Source organism: Lipotes vexillifer, unplaced genomic scaffold (genome assembly GCF_000442215.2).
Source record: "Lipotes vexillifer unplaced genomic scaffold, Lipotes_vexillifer_v1.1 scaffold977, whole genome shotgun sequence".
In the NCBI taxonomy this organism is placed as follows: Eukaryota; Metazoa; Chordata; class Mammalia; order Artiodactyla; family Lipotidae; genus Lipotes; species Lipotes vexillifer.
The window spans coordinates 2,421,976-2,447,583 of NW_006783088.1; the positions used below are offsets into that span (position 1 = coordinate 2,421,976).

General features: G+C 43.9%; 1 protein-coding gene across 1 annotated transcript in view; it reads left to right on the forward strand.

Annotated features, from left to right (window-relative positions):
- CELF1 (CUGBP Elav-like family member 1) overlaps positions 1 to 24,336 on the forward strand; it is a 74,863-nt gene extending 50,527 nt beyond the window's left edge. Inside the window, exons 2-14 of the mRNA XM_007455728.1 lie at positions 1,573 to 1,760; positions 3,719 to 3,801; positions 4,170 to 4,218; positions 7,349 to 7,483; positions 8,020 to 8,099; positions 8,423 to 8,584; positions 11,021 to 11,084; positions 12,516 to 12,644; positions 13,375 to 13,485; positions 14,224 to 14,409; positions 17,273 to 17,416; positions 17,860 to 18,026; positions 21,368 to 24,336. Coding sequence (XP_007455790.1) covers positions 1,583 to 1,760; positions 3,719 to 3,801; positions 4,170 to 4,218; positions 7,349 to 7,483; positions 8,020 to 8,099; positions 8,423 to 8,584; positions 11,021 to 11,084; positions 12,516 to 12,644; positions 13,375 to 13,485; positions 14,224 to 14,409; positions 17,273 to 17,416; positions 17,860 to 17,987 — 1,449 coding nt within the window. The 5' untranslated portion in view covers positions 1,573 to 1,582 and the 3' untranslated portion in view covers positions 17,988 to 18,026; positions 21,368 to 24,336. The remainder of the gene's footprint in view (positions 1 to 1,572; positions 1,761 to 3,718; positions 3,802 to 4,169; positions 4,219 to 7,348; positions 7,484 to 8,019; positions 8,100 to 8,422; positions 8,585 to 11,020; positions 11,085 to 12,515; positions 12,645 to 13,374; positions 13,486 to 14,223; positions 14,410 to 17,272; positions 17,417 to 17,859; positions 18,027 to 21,367) is intronic.
- Positions 24,337 to 25,608: the final 1,272 nt, after the last annotated feature.

Below are 25,608 nucleotides of genomic sequence, written 5' to 3' on the forward strand. Positions count from 1 at the left end.
GCCCTCTTTGTGCACAGCATTCATTTTTATCAAGGTTAGTTGCTTAAATGGGGGAATTGTTGAGAACAAGAAGTTCTTCCCATCCCACATCTGAGTAATTACTTTGAATCAGGCACCATACCAGGTGTGGCTATAAGAATGAATAGGAAATAAAACAGTTTCTGCCTTCAAGGAGCTCTCAGTCTTGTTGGGAGAGGTAGACAGAGCCAGATGATGCTAAAATGTGTTAAATACTACAGTGAAGTTGGAAATTTAGTACTATTTGAGTCCTGATGAAATTGACTAGTTAACCTGAAAGAGTATGAGGAACCTTCACAGACGTAGCAGCAAGAGTTGATCTGTATGACATTTGTCTTAAAGCTTTTGATGTTTAGTTAGTGCTAGATTCAGCACAGGTGACATGAGAATAGCCCTGTATTCAGTTACAAGAGAACTGGGAATTTAACAGAGGTTGAACTACTGGATTCAGCATTCTCAAGGATCTTCAAATACTATTCAAAGGATAGCAGCGGTGAAAAAACTATTGTTTTTCCTTTAAAGAAAAGTCGCATTTTATTTGGGATTGAATATTAGAACATGGCACATTGGAACATGATGATATGATGTCTGGATTTAGCAAACACTAACAAAAGTTAAACATGCTATTTGGAATTTAAGTTGTTATTGGTTTGGATACATGCTAAGAATAAGATCATGAAAGGTGGTAGGAGAAGGACTTTGATTCATTTTAAGTGGAAACATTTACAGTGCAGGAGTTCCCCATGGTTCTTGGCAGTGGCAGGGGTAGGAATGAAGATATTTAAGTAGGAGTGTTACAGGTTTGATGTGATGGGATTGGAGGAATTTGTGGACATTATAATGGTTACAGTTGGTAAGGGAATTAACTGGTAAAATCTTGGAGAAATAGCAGTAAATTGGATAACTTAGACACAAAAAACCCTAGAATGATGACATCATTGTTTTTGTTTATATAACAGTCATTTGTGAAAGTTTAAGAGGCAAAGCTTTGTTTTGATTTGGGGGCTCACTCAAGAACATCAGGATTATGCATGAGACAGCAACAGCCAAAGGCTAACATTCTAGTCAGTTCTTAGCTTAGGCCTTGGAAATCATGTGCTTCTGCTCTAACATCTACTGAAAGAAAGCTTTTCACCCATCATCATGTAGATTGAGAATCCTGAATCTTATCCATAAGCAGTAGTTCTTTGTGATTTTATGGACATTTTAAAAAGTTTTATTAGCTATGCTTAAAAATGATTAAAATTTGCTTTAGGAACTTTACTTCTTAAGTTCTTCTGAGACTTCTCTAGCTAGACAAGGAATGACTGACAATTCCTTAGTTAAAGCCCAGGGTGTCCTAATCAGAATGGTGACTTTAGTTTGGGAATCTAATGGAAGGGGTGGCGTAGTGAGGGAGGACCGGGGAACTCTGGTAAATTGAATGGAAGTAGTGAAAGGAAGTAGAATGTTTCCCCTACTTTATCAGGAAGTTAGTTGAGACCTTTAAGGAAAAGAAGATTCTCTAGGAAGCAACATGAATACATAATAGAAGTTTTATTTTATTTTATGCAGCTCAAAGAAAATGAACGGCACCCTGGACCACCCAGACCAACCGGATCTTGATGCTATCAAGATGTTTGTGGGCCAGGTTCCAAGGACCTGGTCAGAGAAGGACTTGAGGGAACTGTTTGAACAGTATGGTGCTGTCTACGAAATCAACGTCCTAAGGGATAGGAGCCAAAACCCTCCTCAGAGCAAAGGTAAAGGGCTTTGACTTTTATATGTATTTTCAGTCATGTGCATGCTCTCTCTCATTGCCAGAATGCTCTTGTGGTCATATAGGGGGGGAAAAAACCCTGTCATTTTGTTGTAGCTATATCTCCGAGTCCAAACACGTTTAATGGCTTAAAAGTAAAAACTTAAGGTGACATCATGAGGATAATTTGTAAATTGGATCTTGGGCAGTCCTTTTTGAGATCTATAAATTCAGGAGACAGACTCATGTGAGTGTCTCATTTGATCTTGAGAGTGGAATGACAAAAATAAAGTTGAAGTAAACCAACCACATAGGTTTTCTTCATTCAGTATTTTAGCTATAGAGTAAGTGGAAAGAGAAAGACTGTCCAGGTACCCGCTGGTTTCTGTTAGTGTTACAGAGGCCTCTGGAATGGCTTAGCAACTAGGAGCAACTTGTTTGTAGGTGACCTGTTATAGCCTACAAAATGAACAGGAGGGCTTCCCTGGTGGCGCAGTGGTTGAGACTCCACCTGCCAATGCAGGGGACACGGGTTCGTGCCCCGGTCCCGGAAGATCCCACATGCCGCGGAGCGGCTGGGCCTGTGAGCCATGGCCGCTGAGCCTGCGCATCCGGAGCCTGTGCCCTGCAATGGGAGAGGCCTCAATAGTGAGAGGCCCACGTACCGCAAATAAATGAATGAATGAATGAATAAATAAATAAATAAATAAACAAACAAACGAACAGGAGAAGAAAGGCAAGCTGCTTCCAGAAATACCCAGCAGAGTGGAAGTTTTATAGGCCTGATAGTAGATAAGCTGTTAGCTTTGCCCCATACCACATAGACATACACTTGTTTTCCCAAATGACCTATTTCAGAGTAATTTTCTGTGAAAGCTGTTCTATGGTGCAGATGTACGCAAGCATGATTTTATGTTTGAAACCAGCTTAATAGCAGAGGACCTAGAAGCTGAAGAATTATTTTCTCTTTGTGGCATAGTTAACCAAAAATGTAAAGTATTATAGTTTCTGAAAATGACTGTCAATATAATATGCAGTAATTTAAAATCTTAATTGCAGGGTGATTTTTTTTTTTTTTTTTTTTTTTTTTTGCTGTGGTCTCTCCCGCTGCGGACCCCAGGCTCCGGACGTGCAGGCCCAGCGGCCACGGCTCACGGGCCCAGCCACTCCGCAGCATGTGGGATCTTCCCAGACTGGGGCACGAACCCATGTCCCCTCCATCGGCAGGCGGACTCTCAACCACTGTGCCACCAGGGAAGCCCCTGCAGGGTGATTTTGAAAGAAATCTATACTATATCTTATGGGACTATGGACTATGGACAAGACATACTTGCCCCCTCCGATCCCCAGTAAAGATACATAGCACAAAATCTCCACATCTCCTCAGTGAAGTGCCATGTGCTATTAGACATGTGATTATATTTGATGAAAACCAAGAGTCCAAAAAAAGATATTGAGGTCCTTGCTCTTAAGTCATTTTATAATTTAATAAATGATAATTATGTTTGAGGCGTATGGTAGAAATTGGCTACAGTGTAAGGCTTGTTCTGAGAAAGATTTGTAGACTACAGGCTGCAGGAGTGCAAGGCCTCTGTCTGTCTGGTTTGTAGCTCAGTCTTCTTGCCCAGCACACCACCTGGTGCTGCAAGAAGGGCAGGTTGAATGGCATGGTGCTGTGACCTTTGTAAGAAAAGTCATCTTTCCCAAAGAAGTTATAAGAGCAGTTAAAGAAGAATTTTAATAAAACCAGGAGACTATAGTAATGAAGAAAATGATAGAAAATCTTTTTCCCCCCTTGCTAGGTTTTCTCCATCTCCCTCCCTCCACCCCCACCCCACCCCCAATTTTAATAAACCCAGCCCTATCTTTTAATTTTCAATATATACCTGGAGGAGGGAGTGCTGTAGGAATTATGTGCTTTCAAAGGACTGGTTTGATTTCCTGAAGTGTTGTTTATTGCAGGGTGCTGTTTTGTTACATTTTACACCCGAAAAGCTGCATTAGAAGCTCAGAATGCTCTTCACAACATGAAGGTCCTCCCAGGGGTAAGAAAGCTCCTACTAGTAAGTGGAACTATGGTGGTTTTGACATATGGGACATACTTATACATTTCAGGCACACACTGAAAACCATTTGGGGAAAAGGGTGACTGCCACAGGAATTGATGTAAAGGAGGACATAAAGGGAATGTTTCAAAGAAGATAGGCTGAAAGTCATTCTCTTTCAACCAAGAGAATTTTGACTTGTTGACTCACATTCTATTTTGATATTTTGTGGAGGGGAGATAATGAGGCAGGCGAGAGTTCAGAGACAACTCTTAAGGTCAGTTTGGTATTTCCTGTAGAGTCTTCGTTTATGTTTCTGAATTCCTTTGGTGTGTTAAATAGTAATATTCATGTGTTTTCCTTTTTAGATGCATCATCCTATACAGATGAAACCTGCCGACAGTGAGAAGAACAATGGTAAGCAAGTATATAAAGCCCTCCCCTTATAAGGTTTCTTCTTGTGTATTTGCTGTTCTCATGGCATTTGGATTTTACTGTGCTGTAATTAATCTTTTGAGATATAATTGACATGGTAGTTTCAGTTGTACAAAATAATGGTTCAATATTTGTATATATTGCAAAACGACACTACAATAAGTCTAGTTAACATCTGTCACCATAAATAGTTAGAAAAAATTTTTTTTCTTGTGATGAGAACTTTTAAGATCTACTTTCTTAGCAACTTTTAAACATGCAGTACAGGGCTTCCCTGGTGGCGCAGTGGTTAAGAATCCGCCTGCTAATACAGGGGACACGGGTTCGAGCCCTGGTCCAGGAAGATCCCACATGCCACAGCACAGTTAAGCCCGTGTGCCACAGCTACTGAGCCTGTGCTCTAGAGCCCTTGAGCCACAACTACTAAAGCCCACGTACCTGGAGCCTGTGCTCCTCAACAAGAGAAGCCACCACAATGAGAAGCCCGCGCACCGCAATGAAGAGTAGCCCCCGCTGGCCGCAACTAGAGAAAGCCCACGCGCAGCATCGAAGACCCAACACAGCCAAAAATAAATGAATAAATAGAGGGTTTTTTTATTATTATTATTATTTTTGTGGTACGCGGGCCTCTCACTGTTGTGGCCTCTCCCATTGCGGAGCATAGGCTCCGGACGCACAGGCTCAGTGGCCATGGCTCACGGGCCCAGCCGCTCCGCGGCATGTGGGATCTTCCTGGACCGGGGCACAAACCCGTGTTCCCCGCATCGGCAGGCGGACTCTCAACCACTGCGCCACCAGGGAAGCCCTAAATAAGTTTATTTTTTTTAAAAAAAAAACAACATGCAATACAGTTTTAACTGTAGTCACCATACTGTACCTTATGTCCCCATGACTTAACTTATTTTAAAACTGGAATTTGTGCCTTTTGACCCCCTTTACCCTTTTTGCCTACCTTCTTTCCCTTGCCTCTGACAAGCACCAGTCTTTTCTATCTCGGAGTTCAGTTGTTTGTTTGTTTGTTTAAAAGAGTCCATATTTAAGTGAGAGCAATACAGTATTTATCTTTCTCTGTCTGACTTAATTCACTTAGCATAATGCCTTCAAGGTCCATCCATGTTGTCACATATGGCCAGATTTCATTCTTTTTTTATGGCTGAATAATATTCATGTGTGTGTAAAATACCACATTTTCTTTATCCATTCATCTGTTGATGGATACTTAGGTTGCTTCTATATCTTTGCTGTTGTAAATAATGCTGCAGTAAACATGGGGGTGCATAGGTCTTTTCAAGTAAGTGTTTTCGTGTTCATCAGATAAATATCCAGGAGTGGACTTGCTGGGTCATATGGTAGTACTAATTTTAATGTTTTGAAGAACTTCTATACTGTTTTGCACAGTGGCTGCACCATATAGTCCCACCGACAGTGCCCAAGGCTTACCTCTTCTGCACATCCTGACCAACACTTGTTCTTTCTTGTCTTTTTGATAATAACCATTCTCACAGGTGAGATGATATCTCGTGGTTTTGATTTGCATTTCCCTTCAATGCAGATGATTAGTGCATTGATTAGTGATATTGAGCATCTTTTATGTCCCTGTTGGTTATCTGTATGTCTTCTTTGGAAAAATGTCTTTTTAGATCCACTGCCCTTTTTTGTGTGTGTGTGGTACACGGGCCTCTCACTGTTGTGACCTCTCCCGTTGCGGAGCACAGGCTCCAGACGCGCCGGCTTAGCGGCCATGGCTCACGGGCCCAGCCACTCCGCGGCATGTGGGATCTTCCCGGACCGGGGCACGACCCCACATCCCCTGCATCGGCAGGCAGACTCTCAACCACTGCGCCACCAGGGAAGCCCCCACTGCCCATTTTTTAATCAAGTTGTTTTTCTTTCACTGTTGAGTTCTGCAAGTTCTTTATACATTTTAGATATTAACTCCTTATCGGACACATGATTTGCAAATACTTTCTCCTATTCAGTAGGTTGCCTTTTTTTGTTGTTGACGATTTTTTGGGGGTTTTTTGCTGTGCAGAAGGTTTTTAGTTTGATATAGCCCCAGTTGTTTATTTTTTGCTTTTGTTGACTTTGCTTTTGGTGTCAAATCCAAAAAAATCATCGCCAAGACCCATGAAAAGGAGCTTACCAAGCCTTATGGTTTCAGGTCTTACATTCAGTTAATCCATTACTTACTCAGAATTAATGCATTTTGAGTTAATTTTTGTTTATGGTGCAAGGTAGTGAATCAGTGCTGTAAATAATCTGTCCCCTAAATTGTACTTTTCTTTAAAATAAGTATGGCAAATAAGTCAGAGTTGACAGGGAAATATTACAAGAACATTTTAGAGTGAACTGGAATGCCTTTGATCAATGTAATTTCTTTTGAACTGGAGTGAAATGGGGAACTGAACAAATTAGGAAGGAAAACTTAGTCCTCAAGAGAATAAGCAGAGGGCCTCCCTGGTGGCGCAGTGGTTGAGAGTCCGCCTGCCGATGCAGGGGACACGGGTTCGTGCCCCGGTCCGGGAGGATCCCACATGCCGCGGAGCGGCTGGGCCCGTGAGCCATGGGCGCTGAGCTTGCGCGTCCGGCAACGGCAGAGGCCACGACAGTGAGAGGCCCACATATCGCAAAAAAAAAAAAAAAAAAAAAAAGAGAGAATAAGCAGAAAATGAAAGTGGACAGTTACATTCACTGAGATGTGTGTTCTGTTTCTCTTGTCATATCAATTAAGTATGAAACCTCGTCCTTCTTTGGTACAATAGTATTGCTAAAGAGAGCAAACTTTGCTAAGTGCTAGGCAAGATGCTGAGTACTTGGCATTTAATACGTACAGCTACCTTTGAGGTAAACTCAGTTATCTCTATTAATCACATGAGGAAACAGGTACAGAATGGTTAAGTAACTTTCACAAGATCATGAAGCTACTATATTTTGTCTAAATGGTTCCGATTATAATTTTAAGATACCATTGATAGTAAGAGTAGGTGCTAAATTATGGGGGAAAAAATGTGTATCTTAAAATCGGTGAAATCTGGTATAAAGGCCCAGAGCTCTGTGCTGCACTACCTCTTATAGTAGTAATGTTCAAGCCTTTTGTTTTTTACTGTCTTAGCAGTGGAAGACAGGAAGCTGTTTATCGGTATGATATCCAAGAAGTGCACTGAAAATGACATCCGAGTCATGTTCTCTTCATTCGGACAGATTGAAGAATGCCGGATATTGAGGGGACCTGATGGCCTGAGCCGAGGTGGGTACATTTTCAGCCTTTAAAAGTACTCATCTTAAATTTGGAGTCTCTTTTTAATTGGATCAGTGGAAACCAGTGATCTCTAGCCAACATGGCACTGTCATGATGGAGAGGGTTGGGTTTGGTGTTGTATATTTAGGTGCCGTCACAACAACTATCAGTTGATCCCAGTTCCCTCAAGGAGTCTACATTCTGCACTTAAGTGTCATGTATTAAAATTCTCTGCTTCAGTCCTTGGATAGGTTCTCCATGCCAAAATGGAAACACTTCTTTCACAAGAGAAGCTAGAGAATATGATTCCTCCTTTATCCCTCAAGCACTTTTTCCCCTGTGCGCATCCCTGGTTTCTCATTAAAGCACGTATCACTCTGTCATAACATATCTGTATTCTCCACTGGATCATGAACCCCTGAAGGCAGGAACCATGTCTGTATTGCTAGCATGGTACTTGGGCACACAGTAGGTGCTCAGTAAGTGTAAGTCAGATAAATAATTAAAGAAATGAATGGATGAGTTATTGATTCTTCTCTTACCAGGTTGTGCGTTTGTGACCTTCACAACAAGAGCCATGGCACAGACAGCTATCAAGGCAATGCACCAAGCACAGACCATGGAGGTAGGGGCAAATGAATGAAAGGGGGAAGTTCCTTGGACTGAGAGTGGTAGGACAATTGACAATCGAAGCCCAGTAGCACGTATAGCATTTGATTGCCCTAAAAGTTAAGAAGGCCAGACATCTTTAAATTAAAAACTGGTGCTTTCTTTAAAATTAGCATATTGGAACTAAACTGAATTATGTCTTGCCACTTGTGTCTATCAGGAAGAGAATCATTTGACAGTGAATGAAATTAGAATGCAGCCTGTGCCTCACTAGAAAGGAGGATTTTTCTCTTCGCCCAGAATGAGGATTTTGACCCTTTGATTTTGGTGTTTTCATAGGGCTGCTCTTCCCCCATGGTGGTAAAATTTGCTGATACACAGAAGGACAAAGAGCAGAAGAGAATGGCCCAGCAGCTCCAGCAGCAGATGCAGCAGATCAGCGCAGCATCTGTGTGGGGAAACCTTGCTGGTCTAAATACTCTTGGACCCCAGTATTTAGCAGTGAGTCTTTGTGGTTTGCTTTCTGCAGGCTGTGCAAGCTCCCAGCTGTTTCTTCTTCTTCTGTCCCTAGCTAACATACATAATGGCAGTCACAACTTTTAGCATATCAAAATTTTACATAAAAATTCAGGCAATGAAATGTTCTTTGTCACGTTAGTCTTGTGTGCACGCACACTCTCTCTCTCTCATCGCACATCTTTGGTTATGTCTTGAGCTTCTGCTCAAATTACAGTGAAATCCTAATTTTCTAATAAAAAAATTTAGGAACATCTCATATGTCCCTGCCCCCAAGACAAAAAATTCCTGAGGAAATCTTAGCTACCAAATATTCTTTCTCCATATCGCTTTCTAGTAGATTGTAGAGGGCGTCCTTAAAATCCTTATTGAGTCTTCCCTGTAGAGTATGATTGTAAATGTTTCTGCTGACTGAGAGATCAAGAGATTAACATGGACATTATTAAATGAGTATTACAGGTGTATATTTGAGTTCACTAAATAGTAAATAGATTTCCTTTGATTTCTCTCTTGTTGAGTCATGGAATTCAGAAGACGGGCAGGCTCCGATTGGTTAGATTTATTAGATCTGCAATGTATATTATGGGGGATTATCACTGCTTTAACCCTTAAAAGAATTGCAGATAGCACAAGACACTTAAAACTGTCTCATCTTTGAATCACAAAGAACAAGTCATCTGTGAAGTTACCAAGGAAGGAAAATAAATGGTGAAACTACTAGATTAGTATGGATAGTTAGAAATATACACATAGAAATATAGTCATTCACTCCTCATCCTTTAAAATATTATTTTATATGGAAACAGAAGAAAGGCAATGTTTTCTATCCCCCAGTACTAGGTTTTGGCTAATTTGATGCCCTCTGGTTTCCATCTTTTTAAAATGTTAGAAGAAATCCCAGTTTACCCACACTAGTAATTCTCCAAAAAGTATAGATGGTTGTTATATTCCTACAAATTAAATTGTTTCTCGGTGCTGGAACATTGCTTGTAAGTTGAGAAAATTCAGAGAGATTTTAGGTCTTCTGCTAAAATGATAATGCCTTGAAAATTATCTCCATGGTGTGCATTTGCTTTTGGAGAGTTTTGGAGCCTTCTTTTAGGGAAGACTCCCCATTTTGTTGTCATTGCCACATCTAGCAAGCACATGATGGTGTATGTTGAGAGCTGTGGTCTCTTCGTTTCAATTAGACATGATCCCCGCCCTAAGAGCTCTTTTCATTTAGGGAGGAAGTGAAGTGCCAAGTACAATATGCACAGTCCACCAGTTGGGACTGAACTCATTGCTCAAGGTATTTAAGAAGACAGAAATGAAGACATGTGAGTGCTGATGGACTGTGAAAGTGATAGTACATCATTAATTATGAGGTACTGGAATATGTGGACTTAGAACTAGAGCAAGTAGTTCTTAATCTTTGAGGTAGCAGACCCCTTTCAGAAGCTGGTAAATATTCTGTGTATGGACACTTTTTCATTCTGCCTCTGGAGGTTTGTGGACTTGCTGAAACACTTGTGGAATAGAGAGATTCCTGATGACAGAGGAACCAGGTCAGATGTTTATGGGAATGAATAACAGATTGAATAAAGAATCCAGAAACGAGAATACCATCTGTTCATAAGGAACAGTGATTGCATTTGAATGGAACAAAAGGTTTCAGCAGGTTGGTTAGATGAGGGTTGCAGTTTGCTAAGGTACAGAGTAAGGTCATGGAGGTCATAAGCTCATGGACAGGTCCTCTTGTTTTATTTGTTATGGAACAACCATTGAAAGAGAATGTACGCTGAATGGATATGGACTGATCCAGCAATCACTTGGTCATCTGCAACAGTGAGATGAATGGGGCTAGATGAATGTGTAGCATTCTAGTTATGACAAGATTGATCTAGTCACAGGTTCATTGTGGCCGGTAAAGGATGACTCCAAGAAATACTCTGAAATGGTCAGGTTTGGTATTTTAAATAGTTGTGTGAAGCAGAAATTAGGTCTCCAGGTGGGAATAAGTTACAAAATAAGATGTGTGGACCTAACAAAGGAGAATTTGGGAGAGGAACTAGAAATGGCAGTCACTAATATGCAGACACTCCTCTAAGTGGACTGCATGGCTGCTTGAGTTGAGTTTAGTTCTCTCCTCTACCTCTGTCCTCTGCTGTGCTGCATTCTGTTGCCAGGGACTCGAGCTTGGCTTTGTACTCAACAAACACAACTGTCTTCTGGGCCAGGGCTTTAGCTGTGTTGTGTTGTCCTGTGCTGTCATAAGCCTTATGTTTTTGTTGTGTTGGCTTGGGTTCTTGTCTTCAACTTTCTTCTCTGGGGGCCTCTGCACTCTCGCTTTGCTGTGCTGTAGAGTTACCCCAGATGCAGAACCAGCCCTCACTCTCACTCTTGTTCTGTTTTTGGTGTAATGTCTAGCTTTATTTGCAGCTCCTTCAGCAGACTGCCTCCTCTGGGAACCTCAACACCCTGAGCAGCCTCCACCCAATGGGAGGTAAGTGTTTCTCTGCTGCGGAGGAGCAGCAGCAGCCAAGCCAGCAGACCCGGCTGACAACAGTCTGAGGGTTTTCTGCCGTTTGTGCAGAAAAAAATTTTTTTCCCACTCGTTACATAAACCTGACATAAGATGAACATCCTAGGATTCAACTACCTTGTCTGTAGAAGGTGGCTCTTTTAGCTGTTGATATCATATTGCTCTGCAGTTGTCTGCTGCTCCCTACCCCCTTAAGTCTCTATTAAGGAGGAAGATGGAAAAGAGCTGTTAGCATCTGCAGACTATCTGCAGCTACTTTGATAAGGAGAAAATTGCAGGAATTCTTTATTTCCACAAAAGTGACTTTTTCAGTGACTCTGAGGAAAAGTCTAAGATGGCTTCTATGTGCATGGCTTTCCGTGAAGCTGCTAGAACCCAGGCAGTGTCTTACACATGTTATTTCTTAGGTGAATTACCTTTTTTGGTGTTAACATGCACAGAAAACTTAATTGGCAAATACCTGAGTTTATAACAAAAGGAGGCTCCACAGACAAACCTGAGGCAGGGGCTGTCAGGAAAGTTAAGGAGGCAGGGAGGGGACTGTTCCAGAGCTGCCTGCCTCTGCCCTGCTGCAGTGAGATAGGGCTAGGCAGGTGCATCTGAGGAAGGGATGATCTTAGGAAAACTGCAGTGTTCATTTTTGTCCCAGGGACTTAAAGTTTGCTGTGTTTTCAAAAAGTTGCTAGATTGTAAATCTGTGTTGTAGCCTTTTTATTCTCATTAATTCTCCACCCTCACCCATCTGCCTTTCCATTATCTAGTAAAAAGTTTGCCACACATTGTCAGTGCAGTTCAGATTTCTTGCTCTGCTTATACCTGTGTTGCCTAGGTTCTTCTACTTGGAAGTCTTTTCCTCAGTGTTTTTTCTCTCTTCTTTTTCTGACAGTTAATCTACTATTCAGGTGGTGGTTTTTTTCTTTGTTCTCTCTAATATTGCTGTTTTCACGTGTATCCCCCTGTCATCTCCTCCATTGCCTTCTGGATCTCTACTACATTTTCTGCGTTTTCACCTCCATTGCAGAGAACAGATCCCCTGTAAAGTGTGAGTGAGGGGCTCAGATGCAGACTCGTTCTCTTCCACAGGGTTTGGCATTGCTCTCTTAGATACCGGGCTCCATGGTAGAACACAGAATCCACCCCTCTTTTCTGGTTTCCTAATTGCCCATCCATTTGGGCTGGCATGCTATTGGATTAGACATCTATTATCTGAGGAAATGTTCAGTTTCTGAATGAGTTGAGTGAGATCTGAATCTTTTTGGAGCTCTGTAGTATTGCCTGTATCTAGAACAGTTCCTCTTTGGGACCAGCCTTCTGCCAGTGTGCACAGTCATTGCTGGAGTGGATATGAGGCACCGTTATCTGTTGGCTGATCTCTTGCTTTGGCTGTTGCAGGGTTAAATGCAATGCAGTTACAGAATTTGGCTGCACTAGCTGCTGCAGCTAGTGCAGCTCAGAACACACCAAGTGGTACCAATGCTCTCACTACATCCAGCAGTCCCCTCAGCGTACTCACCAGTTCAGGTAAGCATGTATAATAGAGGCCACTGTGCCCTTGTGTGCCTTGGACAGAATCCCAAGAGAGGAGTATGTCATTCTGGAGAGTCTTTGACACCCATTTCCAAAGGGGTCAGATCATGGACAGTAAATTTTCAAATGTCATTTTTTTTTAAATTAATTTATTTATTTTTGGCTGTGTTGGGTCTTTGTTGCTGCACTCCATCTTTCTCTAGTTGCAGTGAGCGGGGGCTACTCTTCATTGCGGGACACAGGCCTCTCATTAAGGTGGCTTCTCTTGTTGTGGAGCACGGGCTCTAGGTGCACAGGCTTCAGTAGTTGTGGCACGTGGGCTCAGTAGTTGTGGCTCGTGGGCTTTAGAGCACAGGCTCAGTAGTTGTGGCACACGGGCTTAGTTGCTCCACGGCACGTGGGATCTTCCCGGACCGGGGCTCAAACCCATGTCCCCTGAATTGGCAGGCGGATTCTTAACCGCTGCGCCACTAGGGAAGCCCTCAAATGTCATCTTCTGACTTAAGAGAAATCTCGTAGTTTTTAGTTTGTTGTAATCATCACTTGCTTCTATGTCCTGCAGGGACAGGTATCAAAATCAGTAGCTGGTGGCGGGGGGGAAATCAGTAACTGAAAAACCTCTTTATAAAGAGAATACTTGAGTAACATAACTTGTGCTTTGGTTCCTGTTGACCTGAGAAGGTAAGTGTTGGTCTGAGTTTAACTCATGGATGTCTGACAGCAGGGTCCTCACCCAGCTCCAGCAGCAGCAGCTCTGTCAATCCCATCGCCTCCCTTGGAGCCCTACAGACACTAGCTGGAGCAACAGCAGGCCTCAACGTCAGCTCTTTGGCAGGTGAGGGCCAGTCCCTGAATGTCATCGAGCCATTCTTTGTGCAGATAACACATTTTAAACAACTCTGGTAGGGGTGCCGTTAGAATGAATGATTAGGGTGGCCCAGTGAAGTTAGAAATGATCATGGGAGTTTGAGTCAGACCTGAGTTAAATCTCATCTCTGCCCCTTAACTACCTGTAACTTAAGACCACCTTTCTAAGATCATTTTCTCATCTATGAAGTGGGAGTAGAATACTTTGAGGGTTATTAAGTTAAATGAGAACATAGGTAAAGTGCTGAGCACATTACTTAGTACAGTGTCTGGCAACTAGTACATGCTCAGTAAATGTTAGCAGCTATTTTGATGATAGGATTTGCCCACATCTTGTCATAGACTGTATGTATCCCTTTTAGTCCCCAGTCCTGGGACTCTTATTTTACCACATTCCAGCTCTTTGTGAGAAAATGGCAGCAAAGCCAAAGAAAAAAATGGGGCAAGTTGTATAAGTGGTATCACTTCTCGCACAGGTTGGAAGAAGATAATGGGGAGAGCCGCACCTGGGTGTGGCATTTTTAAATGTCCCCATTAGCCACAAGGCCTGGTGAGTGTCCTAAAATTTGACCAGTCAGAGGAATATTCCTCCTCAGGGAGAAGCTAAGGAGATGAAAGGGCGTACTTTGGAGTTTGTCTTTGGCATCGCTTGAGTCTTTCCAATCTGTTAATCCTGCTCTTCCCCCCACCCTCACCCCCAACCAAGGGATGGCTGCTTTAAATGGTGGGCTGGGCAGCAGTGGCCTTTCTAATGGCACTGGGAGCACCATGGAGGCCCTCACGCAGGCCTACTCGGGGATCCAGCAGTATGCTGCAGCGGCGCTCCCCACTCTGTACAACCAGAACTTGTTGACACAGCAGAGTATTGGTGCTGCTGGAAGCCAGAAGGAAGGTGAGTGCCAAGGGAAACTGGAGTGAGGGACAGGGGTGGGTGCTTCATCTGACCAGCACTGAAAAGCAGGGCAAAGCCCCGGAGAGCCATGTAGGTGGTCAGGCCAACACTTCTCTTTTTTTTTTTTTTTTTTTTTTAAACACTTCTCTTTGGCTGTGTCAAGGGTAGACTGAGAAACTGTGATCTGCTTTCTGGATGTGGCTCAGGTCAGAACCTCTGTATTCTCTCCTGAGATGGGCTGCAGTTTTTAGATGAAGAAACATATTGGCTTTATTGTGTCTGACACCATTTGGCAGTCTGCAGTCTGTTTTTTGTTTGTTTTTTACTGGGATATAGTTGCTTTATAATGTGCTAGCTCCTGCTGCACAGCAAAGTGAACCAGCCATAAGTAAACACATATCCCCTCCCTTGTGGATTTCCCTCCCATCCAGGTCACCACAGAGCACCAAGTAGAGTTCCCCGTGCTGTACAGCAGGTCCTCACTAGTTATCTTGTTTCATACCAAGCGGCATACATATGTCAATCCGAATCTCCCATTTTATGCCACACCCCCGCCCCACCCCCGACCGTGTCCTCACATTTGTTCTCTACATTTTGTCTCTATTTCTGTGTTGCAAATAGGTTCATCTGTACCATTTTTCTAGATTCCACATGTATGTGTTGATATACGATATTTGTTTTTCTCTTTCCGGCTTACTTCACTAAAATATGGAACACGTCACGAAACTTCACGAATTTGCGTCCCATCCTTGCCCAGGAGCCATGCTAATCTTCTCTTTATCATTCCAGTTTTAGTATATGTATTGCCGAAGCGAGCACTGGCAGTCTGTTTTTGTTAGGAAGTCTTCTCTGTGGATTTTAAATCTGTCAGAGGATATCTTCTGTCTGGGTGTCCCTTCTAGCTCTGTCATTTGGCATTTTCCTCACTTTCTGATCTATGCTTTTCCTAATTGAGGACAAACTGAAGGGTGATGAGACAGGAAGAGTTATGGCCCAGGGGTTGATGGAGTGGAAAGTATGTGCTTTGACATAAATGGTATTAATTCAGGAGAGGCTTTTTAAGCAGAAAGAGGCCTGAAAGTGGTTTGTATGAATAGAAGGTGCTGCCAGCATCTCTGTGCTCATATATGACTGGGTTTTCTTAACCAGGAGCTGGCAAGAGTTAAGCACTAATTTAGGAAAAAGACAAGTATCCTCTCTTGCTTTAGCAGCAAGGAGCCTTGGTGCAGTGCATCCTTACCGGCTCTGAATTGGACATTTATGTGCCCTAGGATGTGGTAGTGGGGGAACTGATGGAACTCTGGAGATAGACAGTAAACAGAAGCATGAGGTGTTCCAAATGGTGCTCTGAAGAATGATGAGCAGGAAGGAGGAATAGAGAGTGCCAGAAAGATAGCATTTTATAGAGAGAAGGAGGTCTCTCTAAGTTGATGTTTAAGTAAAGACCTGAAGAAAGGAAGGAAGGAAGGAAGCCATGCATATATCTAGAGGAAGAAGAGTAATGGGGCAGAGGAACAGCAAGTGTAGAGACCCTGAGGCAGCAGTGTTCTGTATGTGTTTGACCACAGCAGGGAGGCCAGGGTGGCTGGAGACTGGCTGGACTGCGATTGTAATAAAACTCATTTTTGAAGATGTGCTACATATATACGATGGGATATTACTCAGCCATAAAAAATGAAATAATGCCATTTGTAGCAACATGGATGGACCTAGAGATTATCATACTAAGTGAAGTAAGTGAGGCAGAGAAAGACAAGTATCATATGATAACACTTTTATGTGGAATCTAAAAACATGGTACAAATGAACTTATTTGCAAAACAGAAAGAGTCATAGATGTAGAAAACAAACTTTATGGTTACCGGGGAAAAGGGGGTGGGGAGGGATAATTTGGGAGATTGTGATTGACATATACATACTATATATAAAATTGATAACTAATAAGGACCTACTGTACAGCACAGGGAACTCAGTACTCTGTAATGACCTAATGGGAAAAGAATCTAAAAAAGAGCAGATGTGTGTGTGTGTGTGTATGTGTGTGTGTGTGTGTGTGTGTGTGTGTATTATATATATAAATATAACTGATTCACTTTGCTGTACAGCAGAAACTAACACAACATTGTAAATCAACTCTACTCCAATGAAAATTTTTTAAAAAAACACCTCTTCTTTGGCCAGGAAATCACTGAGTGTAAATGGTTGAAGAGGAAAGCATATTCTAGTTTTGAGCTTAGTTGTCTATCATAGGCACATTTTAAAAATATGTTTTTACTGAGGCACAATTTACATATGGTAAAATTCACCCTTTTGGGAATATAGCTCTATGAGCTCTGACGAACACACGTAGTTACGTAACTGCTGCGACAGATGTAGAACATTTCTATCACCCCTAGAAATTCCCTCATGTCTCTTTATACTAGGTCCCTGCCCCACTTGCCTCTGGCAATTACCAATCTCTTTGCGGTCCCTGTTGTTTCTAGGCACAATTTTGAAACCTGTTTTATTTATAATCTCTACCTCCTCTTCTGTTGTTCCTCTACAACCCTGTAGTCTCTGGTTTTATTGCACCACACGCAAATCTGCCTACTTACTGTCTCAGCACACCACCCTCCCACAAGGTCGAATTCTGACCTTTGTCAATGAGACGGAGATTGAGAATGGTGAACGGGAAAGAGGGCAGGAACCTGTTTCAGTGATCGCCCTTCAGCTCCCTGCTTTGTATTTAGAGAATCTGTTTAGTTCTCCAGGTGAATTTCTGTTTGTTGGGATGCTGAGAGTTCTAACACAGGTGGAAATGAGAGTCGGTGCAGGGGATGAGTGTGCTTGACACTGACCTGTTCAATCAATGGGGATTTTGAAGGTCCAGAAGGAGCCAATCTGTTCATCTACCACCTGCCCCAGGAGTTTGGAGACCAGGACCTGCTGCAGATGTTTATGCCCTTTGGGAATGTCGTGTCTGCCAAGGTTTTCATAGACAAGCAGACAAACCTGAGCAAGTGTTTTGGTATGTTGGTGTTTTTTCTGGTGTCGGGAGAGTTAAGTATTTTTACCAGTTAGAAAGAAAGAGAAGGGGCTGATAGCAGAAAGAGCTGAGTTTGAGTTTATAGTTTAACTTAGCCTTTGGCAGGTTACATTACCTCGTTTTGAGCCTCAGTTTTTCCATTTCTGTAGTGGGAATGATGATTTGTACCCACACTGTCACTCCAGAGGTAAAAATAATGTATGGAAAATGGCTTGGCCAAAAAAACTTTAAGGTACTGTGTAGATGTCACCTGCTACTGTTAGGAACCTGATTTATTTCATGTGATATAATTTCAGGAATTCTTGTCCCTGCTGAGAAAAATTGGGATTTGAGACTAAGCTCATAAGGTATCTCTTGCATAAGGAAGATTGAGAATCTTCCTGCCTCGTTATGCCCCTCACCTAGGTTTCTGCTTGGACACACAGGTTTTGTAAGTTACGACAATCCTGTTTCGGCTCAAGCTGCCATCCAGTCCATGAACGGCTTTCAGATTGGCATGAAGCGGCTTAAAGTGCAGCTCAAACGTTCGAAGAATGACAGCAAGCCCTACTGAGCGTGCTCCCCTCTGAGACTGGAGTGAGAGGGTCTTCTGGTAAGTGGGGGAGGAGCACCCTTAATGATTCGAAGCCCTAAGGCTGTGTGTTGACAGCCCTGGACCCTGATCCCTGCCACTCTCGCAGGCACAGCTTGCCCTGAAGACTCGGCTACTGCCTTCTGTGGGAATTTCGCTTCGTACAGAGGACAAGTTTGTGCTTTGGTTTCCAGTGTTTTACTTTGGAGTTTAGGTGCCATATCCTGAGTTTTTTTTCTTTATTTAAAAGTTTGCTGTGTTTGTAACCAGTGTGTTGAGAAGGACCAACATCAAACTGCCCTGGGGGAGGAGGGGGAATGGAGAAACATTAAAAAAGAAGATCATAATTTGCCCCAAACTACCCAAAGAGAGAGGACTGAGTGAAACAAAAAATTGACCTCCAGAATCTTCCTGAGCACGAGAGTGGGTGAAATGAGAACTGACATCCAAGAGCTTTTGGGGGGTGGAGGAGGTGGGGTTGGCTTTGGAGAGTGAGAGTGACTTGACACCCAGCAGCTCCGGGAGCTGGAGGCTAAAACTCCTCCATAGCTGCCTTCTGTGGAAATACTGAGTTCTTGCCACCTATTTTTTAGATTCTTGTCTGGGATTTCTGCCCCTCTTTCCTAAGAAGGGGCTAACAATTCTCTGGAAATAAAGCACCTGTTAAATTAGCCTGACATGCAAAAAGCAGGGATATATCACCCATTACCAGCTTTCCCAGCCAACCATTGGTGTTGGATTGGCCCTGCCCTCCTGGCTGGTGGCTGTTAGGAAGCAGCAGCCGGTCAAAGAGATCGTTTTTAGTTTATTTCAACACCAAACTATTAGACCATGGCCCATTTCTACCAGGTCCATTTAAAGAAGGCCTCTGGGGAAGACACTGTCTGGTCTCTTCCTTATAGTTGACCACAGTGAGGAATGTCTCTTCCATCCCCAGCCACAGGTTTCTCACAAGGGTAGATCCAAGAAGGGCTTACAGCATCTAGTTGAAGGGAGCACCTCTCCTGAGCAGAGTGATCAAAAGCCATCAAGCTGGGGGAGGAGGAGCCTGCTTCTTGGTGTACCTGAATCATAAGGTCCCTTTAAGCCAGTGCTGCGTTTGCCAGTGGCCAGCACTCAGCACTTAAAAGGATTAAGAAATCCATGTTTGCCTCCTTGGTTGAGATGTCCCAGATGTAGTGTCAAAACGGAGGCAGGCCCCTCTTCTGCCCGCTCCAGCCCCATCTTCTGCTCTTGGCGACAGAGGAGACAACAGGACGTTTACAACCTCCATATGGATTTAGTGTTCATTTACCTCAGCATCACCGTGTTCGTTTTTGTCCTCGTGCTTACAGTTAGCTCCCTGCTGCCTCCCACAGGTCTCACTGCAGCCCTTGCCTGTGACCCACACAGCCTCTGTGCTCTGCCTCTGCTCCCAGAAATGCTGCAGAGGTGGAGAGCCAGAAAGGACACGCTGTTGGGAATGTGTACCTGGGTAGAGGTGGCCCTGTTAATATACGATCTTTAGCCAAGGCCAGGGGCTGGGTCCCTGGGATCTTAAACCTCACAAACATCAGTCCTGACCCCTAGCAGCAGAGGTGAGATTAAAGGGGTTGGTTTGCTATGAAGTCAGATGGGGGCTCTCTCCTTGTCATGCTGTCCATTTGGGCCACAGACAAGGATTGACTGTCTTGCTGTTGTGCAGGTAGTTGGTGGTGTTGGATTATCCCATTGAAGCTGGGACAGCTGTTCCCTTCTCATAGTGATAACTTGGGTCTGTTGTCCTCTAAGAAACATGAAACGTACTTCTTAAGCTGAACCACGTAAACTTGAATTCCACGCACTGGGAGAAATGTGTCCTGTGTTTCAAGGATAAAACTGTTCCAAAGGCTTCCAGGGTCATGATGGGATTTTTTAAATAAATGCAAAAAATAAAAATAAAAAAGAAAAAAGACAACAAAAAAAGAAAAAAATGCTAGGTTGGGGAGGCGCTGTTCTGAATCCCAACCAGCTGGAACCAAGAATGTCGTTTCTATTTTTATAGAAGTTTTATACAGCTCCGGGGTGGAGAATATTTATTACCTAAATTATATCTCTGGAAAAGGCCAGGATTTTGTAGAATCCAGAATGTGATTGTTGTACACACAGGGTGCTGTGTATGATTGAAACTACTGACTTTCTGTGGCTGTTTGCAGCCCAGCTAATCTGCCAGAGGGGGAAGGAGTTAATGCTGTGAATTGGCGGAGGAGAGAGCTGTGCTCCCCAGGGTGCTGCCGGTGCTGTGATCGCTAACCTGTTCTGTCTTCCTCCTTGTTCACTGTGGGGTTTTCCAAAGCCCAGGACTCCACTCTTCTTCCCACTTTCTTCCCTTTCTCTCCCTCGTCCCCCAGTTCACTATTATTTGTACACGGATTTGCCCTGGGCTCCGGGACCTTATGAAACCCCTTCCCTATTGACATGAAAGGTAAAGGTGTAATCAGCCCATTTTGATACCACACTCTGAGGTTTCATACCTGCTTGTGGGTTCTTGTTTCTAAAAGGAGTGTGCACCTCAGCAGGGCCCTGGGCTGCCACAGCGGCCAGCTGGTGAGCCCAGACACTTCCCTCTGTTCTCTTGTCCCCCGCCCAGCGAATTCCCACAGCAGTGCTGCCCTTGAGCACAGTTCTCTCCCTGGGCCAAAGATGGTTTTGTGAAGAAGCTGCTTCCCTACAAGTCTCATGGTGTGAAAGCGTCAGCTTGGAGAGTGGAGACTCGCAGTCAAGTCTTAAGCAGCCCTTTTCTGTTGTGTGGGGGTCTCGTGTATAAGTGTGTTTTCTGCTGTAGTTGTTTCTTACTTGGGTTTCATCATGAAAGTGATTTGCCTTGAATGCAGCCAGACACTGTCTCCTGGGTCCAACATGAGTGGCCAGGGCCTGCGTGGAAGCTAAGAGCTTGGATTTCCGGGAACAAAGGGCCATCCCCATAGAACTGAGGAGAAATCCTGGCCCTCTTCCCTAAAGAATTCTCCCCACCCCAGCCTGCAGCTTTGACTTTCTCCCTGAGTCTTGACCAGGAGTTGAGGGAGAGGCTGAGGCTCTGCTCCACCAGAGAGACCTTTTCGGATGTGTTTGGGTGCTTCTGGGGAAATCCAAGCCTTAGGTTCCCTCTGTCTCTGGCAGTTGGATGTTTTCTTGGTGTCCTCCATGTCCTTTTTTGACTTTTCCCTGTGTCCATTGTTAGCATGTGCAAAAGTTCCCTGTCATTACCCAGCCCCTACCCCGCCCGCCTCCTCATTTCAGGGCTGTACAACAGTGAGTGTTCCTGTTCTCTCTCTCTTTGTTTGGATGTATTGCTCTGTGTAACTCAGTGGGTCTCCCTCTTTCTGGTTTGTTTTTTTTTCTAGATTCCTGCCGTTTGTTCATCGTTGTGCCTAAAGCATGTCGATGTGGCGTCAAGTACATCGTCCAAATCCCTGTCTCTTCAGCTTCTCTGATGCTTGAACTCTCACCTTTGACCTTGTGTTGACCTTTGATGCTGACGTGTATTTTTATTATGTTTGTTTCTTTCTTTGTTTTTTCTTTTTTCTTTCCTTTTTTTTTCTTTTGTGCTGCCAAATTGGTTTTGCTAGAACGACTGCTGAAGGGGAAATATTTAAACTTGCATTTGAATATAAAAAAAATCTATTTTTCTAGAACTTCATAAGATAACCACTTGATTTTGTGATTCCAATTCTTTGTAATTGTCTTCAGAGCAGCCCTACTAGCACATACCGCGTGGTGTTTGTATTTCTGTGAACACACAGCCAGTCTGTTTCTAGGCTTTGTTTCTCTGTGTGCTTAGTTTTAAAGACAACTTTGAAGTAAACAATGAAATAAAAGATGTCACTAAAACCTTTGAGGCTCCTGAGCACATTTTGCTGATACAGTCTGTGGGGCTTGAGGAGACCGCATGTGTTCCTGTTTTTGTTTTTCTGAGCTCTCAACTGCAGAAAACACCTGAACCCTTTTTCCTTTTTGACCACTGGCTGCAGTTTGGACCCCAGCCAGCCCTTTTTCTTTTGTGGTTCTTCCCTGGAGCAACCCTGCCCGGAGTCTGCAGATCCCTCTGGCCCCTTCCCCTCAGCCCTGCTGTGCCCACCTCCATGCTTCTTCCTACAGTCTCCATAGCAAAATGTGATGCTTTGATTTTTTTGTTTTTGTATTGTTTTTGTGTTTTTGTTTTGAATTTTTTCTTTCCTACTAAGATTATGCCCAGAAAAAACAAGTTTTGCATGTTTCCTGCTGTTTCTTCACACCTTCGTATATATCACCTTCACCTCTCTGTTTTCTATAGTTTGTGCAGAAACTGACTGATTTAAAAGGGTTTCAAAGAAGCTGTTTTAAATTGATGTGGGGTTAATTTTTTTTTCCCAAGATTGTATTATTTTTATTTTGAAGTGGCAACTTTCTCCTCTATTGACCTTAGAGCGTTTGCCTGTGCACTTAGACTGTCACCTCATATGGCCTCCGGGTCTCGGCGGGGCCTTCAGGAGGCCGCTTGCTCTGCTCAGAGGCGGGTGGGAAGGGGGTCCAGAGAGGCACAGGGGCAGAGGTAGAACTCAGAAAGTGGCTGTGGGTGGGCGAGAGGCTAGTGAGCACCCTCAGCGCCGAAGGAGTGCGCTCTTAGCCACTCGCAGGAGGCCGTCTGCGCCGGAAGTGGCAGTACATCTGCAGCACTTCTCCTAGGTGACAAGCACAATACTACAGTCTTCACACTGTTTACAGCCCTGGGCACCAGCCACCCCACACTGGCTCCTCACTGCAGCTCGGCTCTTGCTCAGCTAGTGGGGTGGGGGTTAGGGCGGGTTTGGTTTTGTTTTTGTTTTTGTTTTGTTTTGTTTTAATTGGGTGAAGAGCCAAATAGCTACTGTCCCTGGGTGCCAGGCAAGCCAGTTCCTTGGTTCCCTGAGGGGAACTTGCCCTCTTCTCTTGTGGCACCATCCAGCCTCAGGGTCTTAGGGACTTGAGTAAGAATGTGAAGGGCAGAGGGAGAGGTCAGAGGAGATGAGAGGTCACACGATGAATCTGTGGAGGTAAGAGGTTGCAGAGGGAGGAGTTTGGGATAGATCCCACCCAGGCCTAAGCTGCTGGTGGGTGAGAGAGCTGCGAAGTAGGATTTCCAGGGAAGGATGGAGAGGGGTAGCCAAGGGACTGGGGGGAGGGGGGTGGGAAGGTAGAAGCACTGTTAGCATCATCCATGCTGGAGTTGATAAAGGAAGGGATCTCGGCAGAGTTTCTGCTCTGGGACCTGGCAGGTTGCCTAGTATTAATTATGCTTGAAGCCACTCTTACTAGAAGGAAAGGGCGGCCAGGTGGAGACCCAGTGTATGGTAGGCTGCTTAATTTCTTCGAAGGGGTGATTGGATGGAAAGAGGCCAGGAACCCCAGCCTGAGCAAGACTGCCATGCACCCCACAGTCTGACTGCACAGAGCTGCCTCTGTTGGCAGAAGGCGCTGAGGCTCCCCTTCCTGTGTATTCAGAACCCATGTTTGCCAATATATTTTGCTTTCAATTCCAAGAGGAGCTCTGGGAAAACCTGTGGATAAAACCAAATGCCAAACGTTGGACGTTGTTTCCTTTTCCTTTTCTCTCTCTGATTGTTTTAATTGTTCTGTGGTGGTTTTAATGGATTTGAGACCCTGGAGCGGCAGCTGCCTTTCTGATTTCCAGCTGCTTTTTGTGAATAATTTAAAAAGAAAAAAAAAAAAAGAAACTTTACATTTTGGAGACAAACCTGTGTGAGTTTTTTATTGGTACAAACGTTGTATTTAACACTAGGGGTTTTGTACAGTTTTTTGCCTTTTCTACTAGAAAACAATGTAAAGTGATTTCACAATGTGAAGAGAAAAAAATTGCCACTATGACCAAACGCACAGTCTGTTCTGCAGCAACAATGGGATTCAATCAACTCAAAGTCGTGATTCAGCCGTAGAAATGCTTTTTCTTTACCTTGTTTGAGCTTTTCCTTTCTTTCCTGTTTTGATTTGCAAAAGAAAATGTCTTTTTTGTGTGAACTTGTGTTGTACTATGTAGAAAATTATGAATTTTACTTTAATGGTTTAAAAAAAAAAGGCAAGAAGAGCCCTTGTCGCTTTTCTGACCTGATCACAGAGTTTGTGTAGTGGATTAAAAAAAAAAAAATTGTTACAGTTTCGAGCAAGGGAGTATGTGTCTAAAAGGAATCTCCTTCCTTTTCTGTGTGTTTTTCCTTTTGTCCCAATGGGGAACCTAAATCTGTTTTAATTGCACAGACACACGGACAAAAAGTCATTTTGTATCTGCCAAGTGTGGTACCTTCCTTTGTTTATTTGCTATTAAACTGTTTGAGAAGAACTGACGTTGTCTTCAGAGTTACTGATTGTTGGGGTAGGTGGCAGCCGGGGGCTGGAGGGGTCGGTGGCACTCCTGAAGAAGGGGTGGGTGCCCCGGAATTTCCTGTTAACATGCAGTGGGGCCACCCCAGGCTCCCGGAAGAGCAGAATTTCTTCCAGAAAACTGCCTTCTCTATCATCCTGCATTCTTCTCAGCATCCCCGCTAATAGGGAGGCGCTTTAAAGTTTTTTGGCAGCCTTCATTTTTGTGCTTCTGTTGCCAGTAGTGACTGCCACCTTGCAGAGCTAGCCTAGACCTGTGAGTTCACGTCCCTTCCTGCTGTGGAGTTCCTGCACCTGGGGAGGCAGCCAGCGAGCACTGAGGCCCAGAGCGTGGGGCTCTTCCTCTCTAGGTCTTCAGCGCTCCAGACCAAAGTGCTGCAGCTCCTTTCCCCTCATTTGGACCTCAGAACAGGGTCACAGAAGGGCATTTCTAAGATTTCTTGGGTTTACAACTCAGTAATTCTAGGTCACTCTCTGAGTGAGGCCCATACTTGGGCCTCCTCAAACCTCTGTGAACTGCAGATTCAATCAGCCCCTGAGCCAGGAGTCCCAGGCCCTCTGGCTGAATTATAAGTTTGTCTGCTCCTTACCTGCCACTGCCATCCTCATCCTCTGGGAGGCCAGTCTTTGTGAAGCTGGTGCCTGTCTAGGGGCATGCAACCAGCAATGGCCTGTGGGTGGGCCAGGCCTCAACCTTCTCATCAGAGTCGCTCTGTGTGGGGTGTGTCTGGAGTAGCATTTCTCAGTGGCGGTTGTACTGGGTACTAGCCCGTGAAATGTTTATGCAGTAATTGTCCTAGCTAATGTTCATTGACTGTTCACCACCATCCTAGTGCTGTGGGAAACACTCAATACACATTATATGCTCTAGTCTTTATAACGCCCCTGGGAGGGAGCTACGGTTTTCATCCCCATTTAGCAGATGAGCAAACTGAGGTTAAAAGAAATTGGGTTGTGGAATCCCGTGGTGGTCCAGTGGTTAAGACTCCGTGCTTCCACTGCAGGGGGCACGGTTTGATCCCTCTGGTCGGGGAACTGAGATAATAACCTGCATGCCCCATGGCATGGCCAAATAAATAAATAAAAATAATAAAAATACTTTATTTGAAAAAAAAATCGGGTTTAAAAAACAATCCCATCCTCCCCCCCAAAAAAATAACTAAAGTTACTACTTTTTTATGCCATAAGTTTATTTACAAACGTGTCTAGTATGTTGAGTTCAACAGTTTGA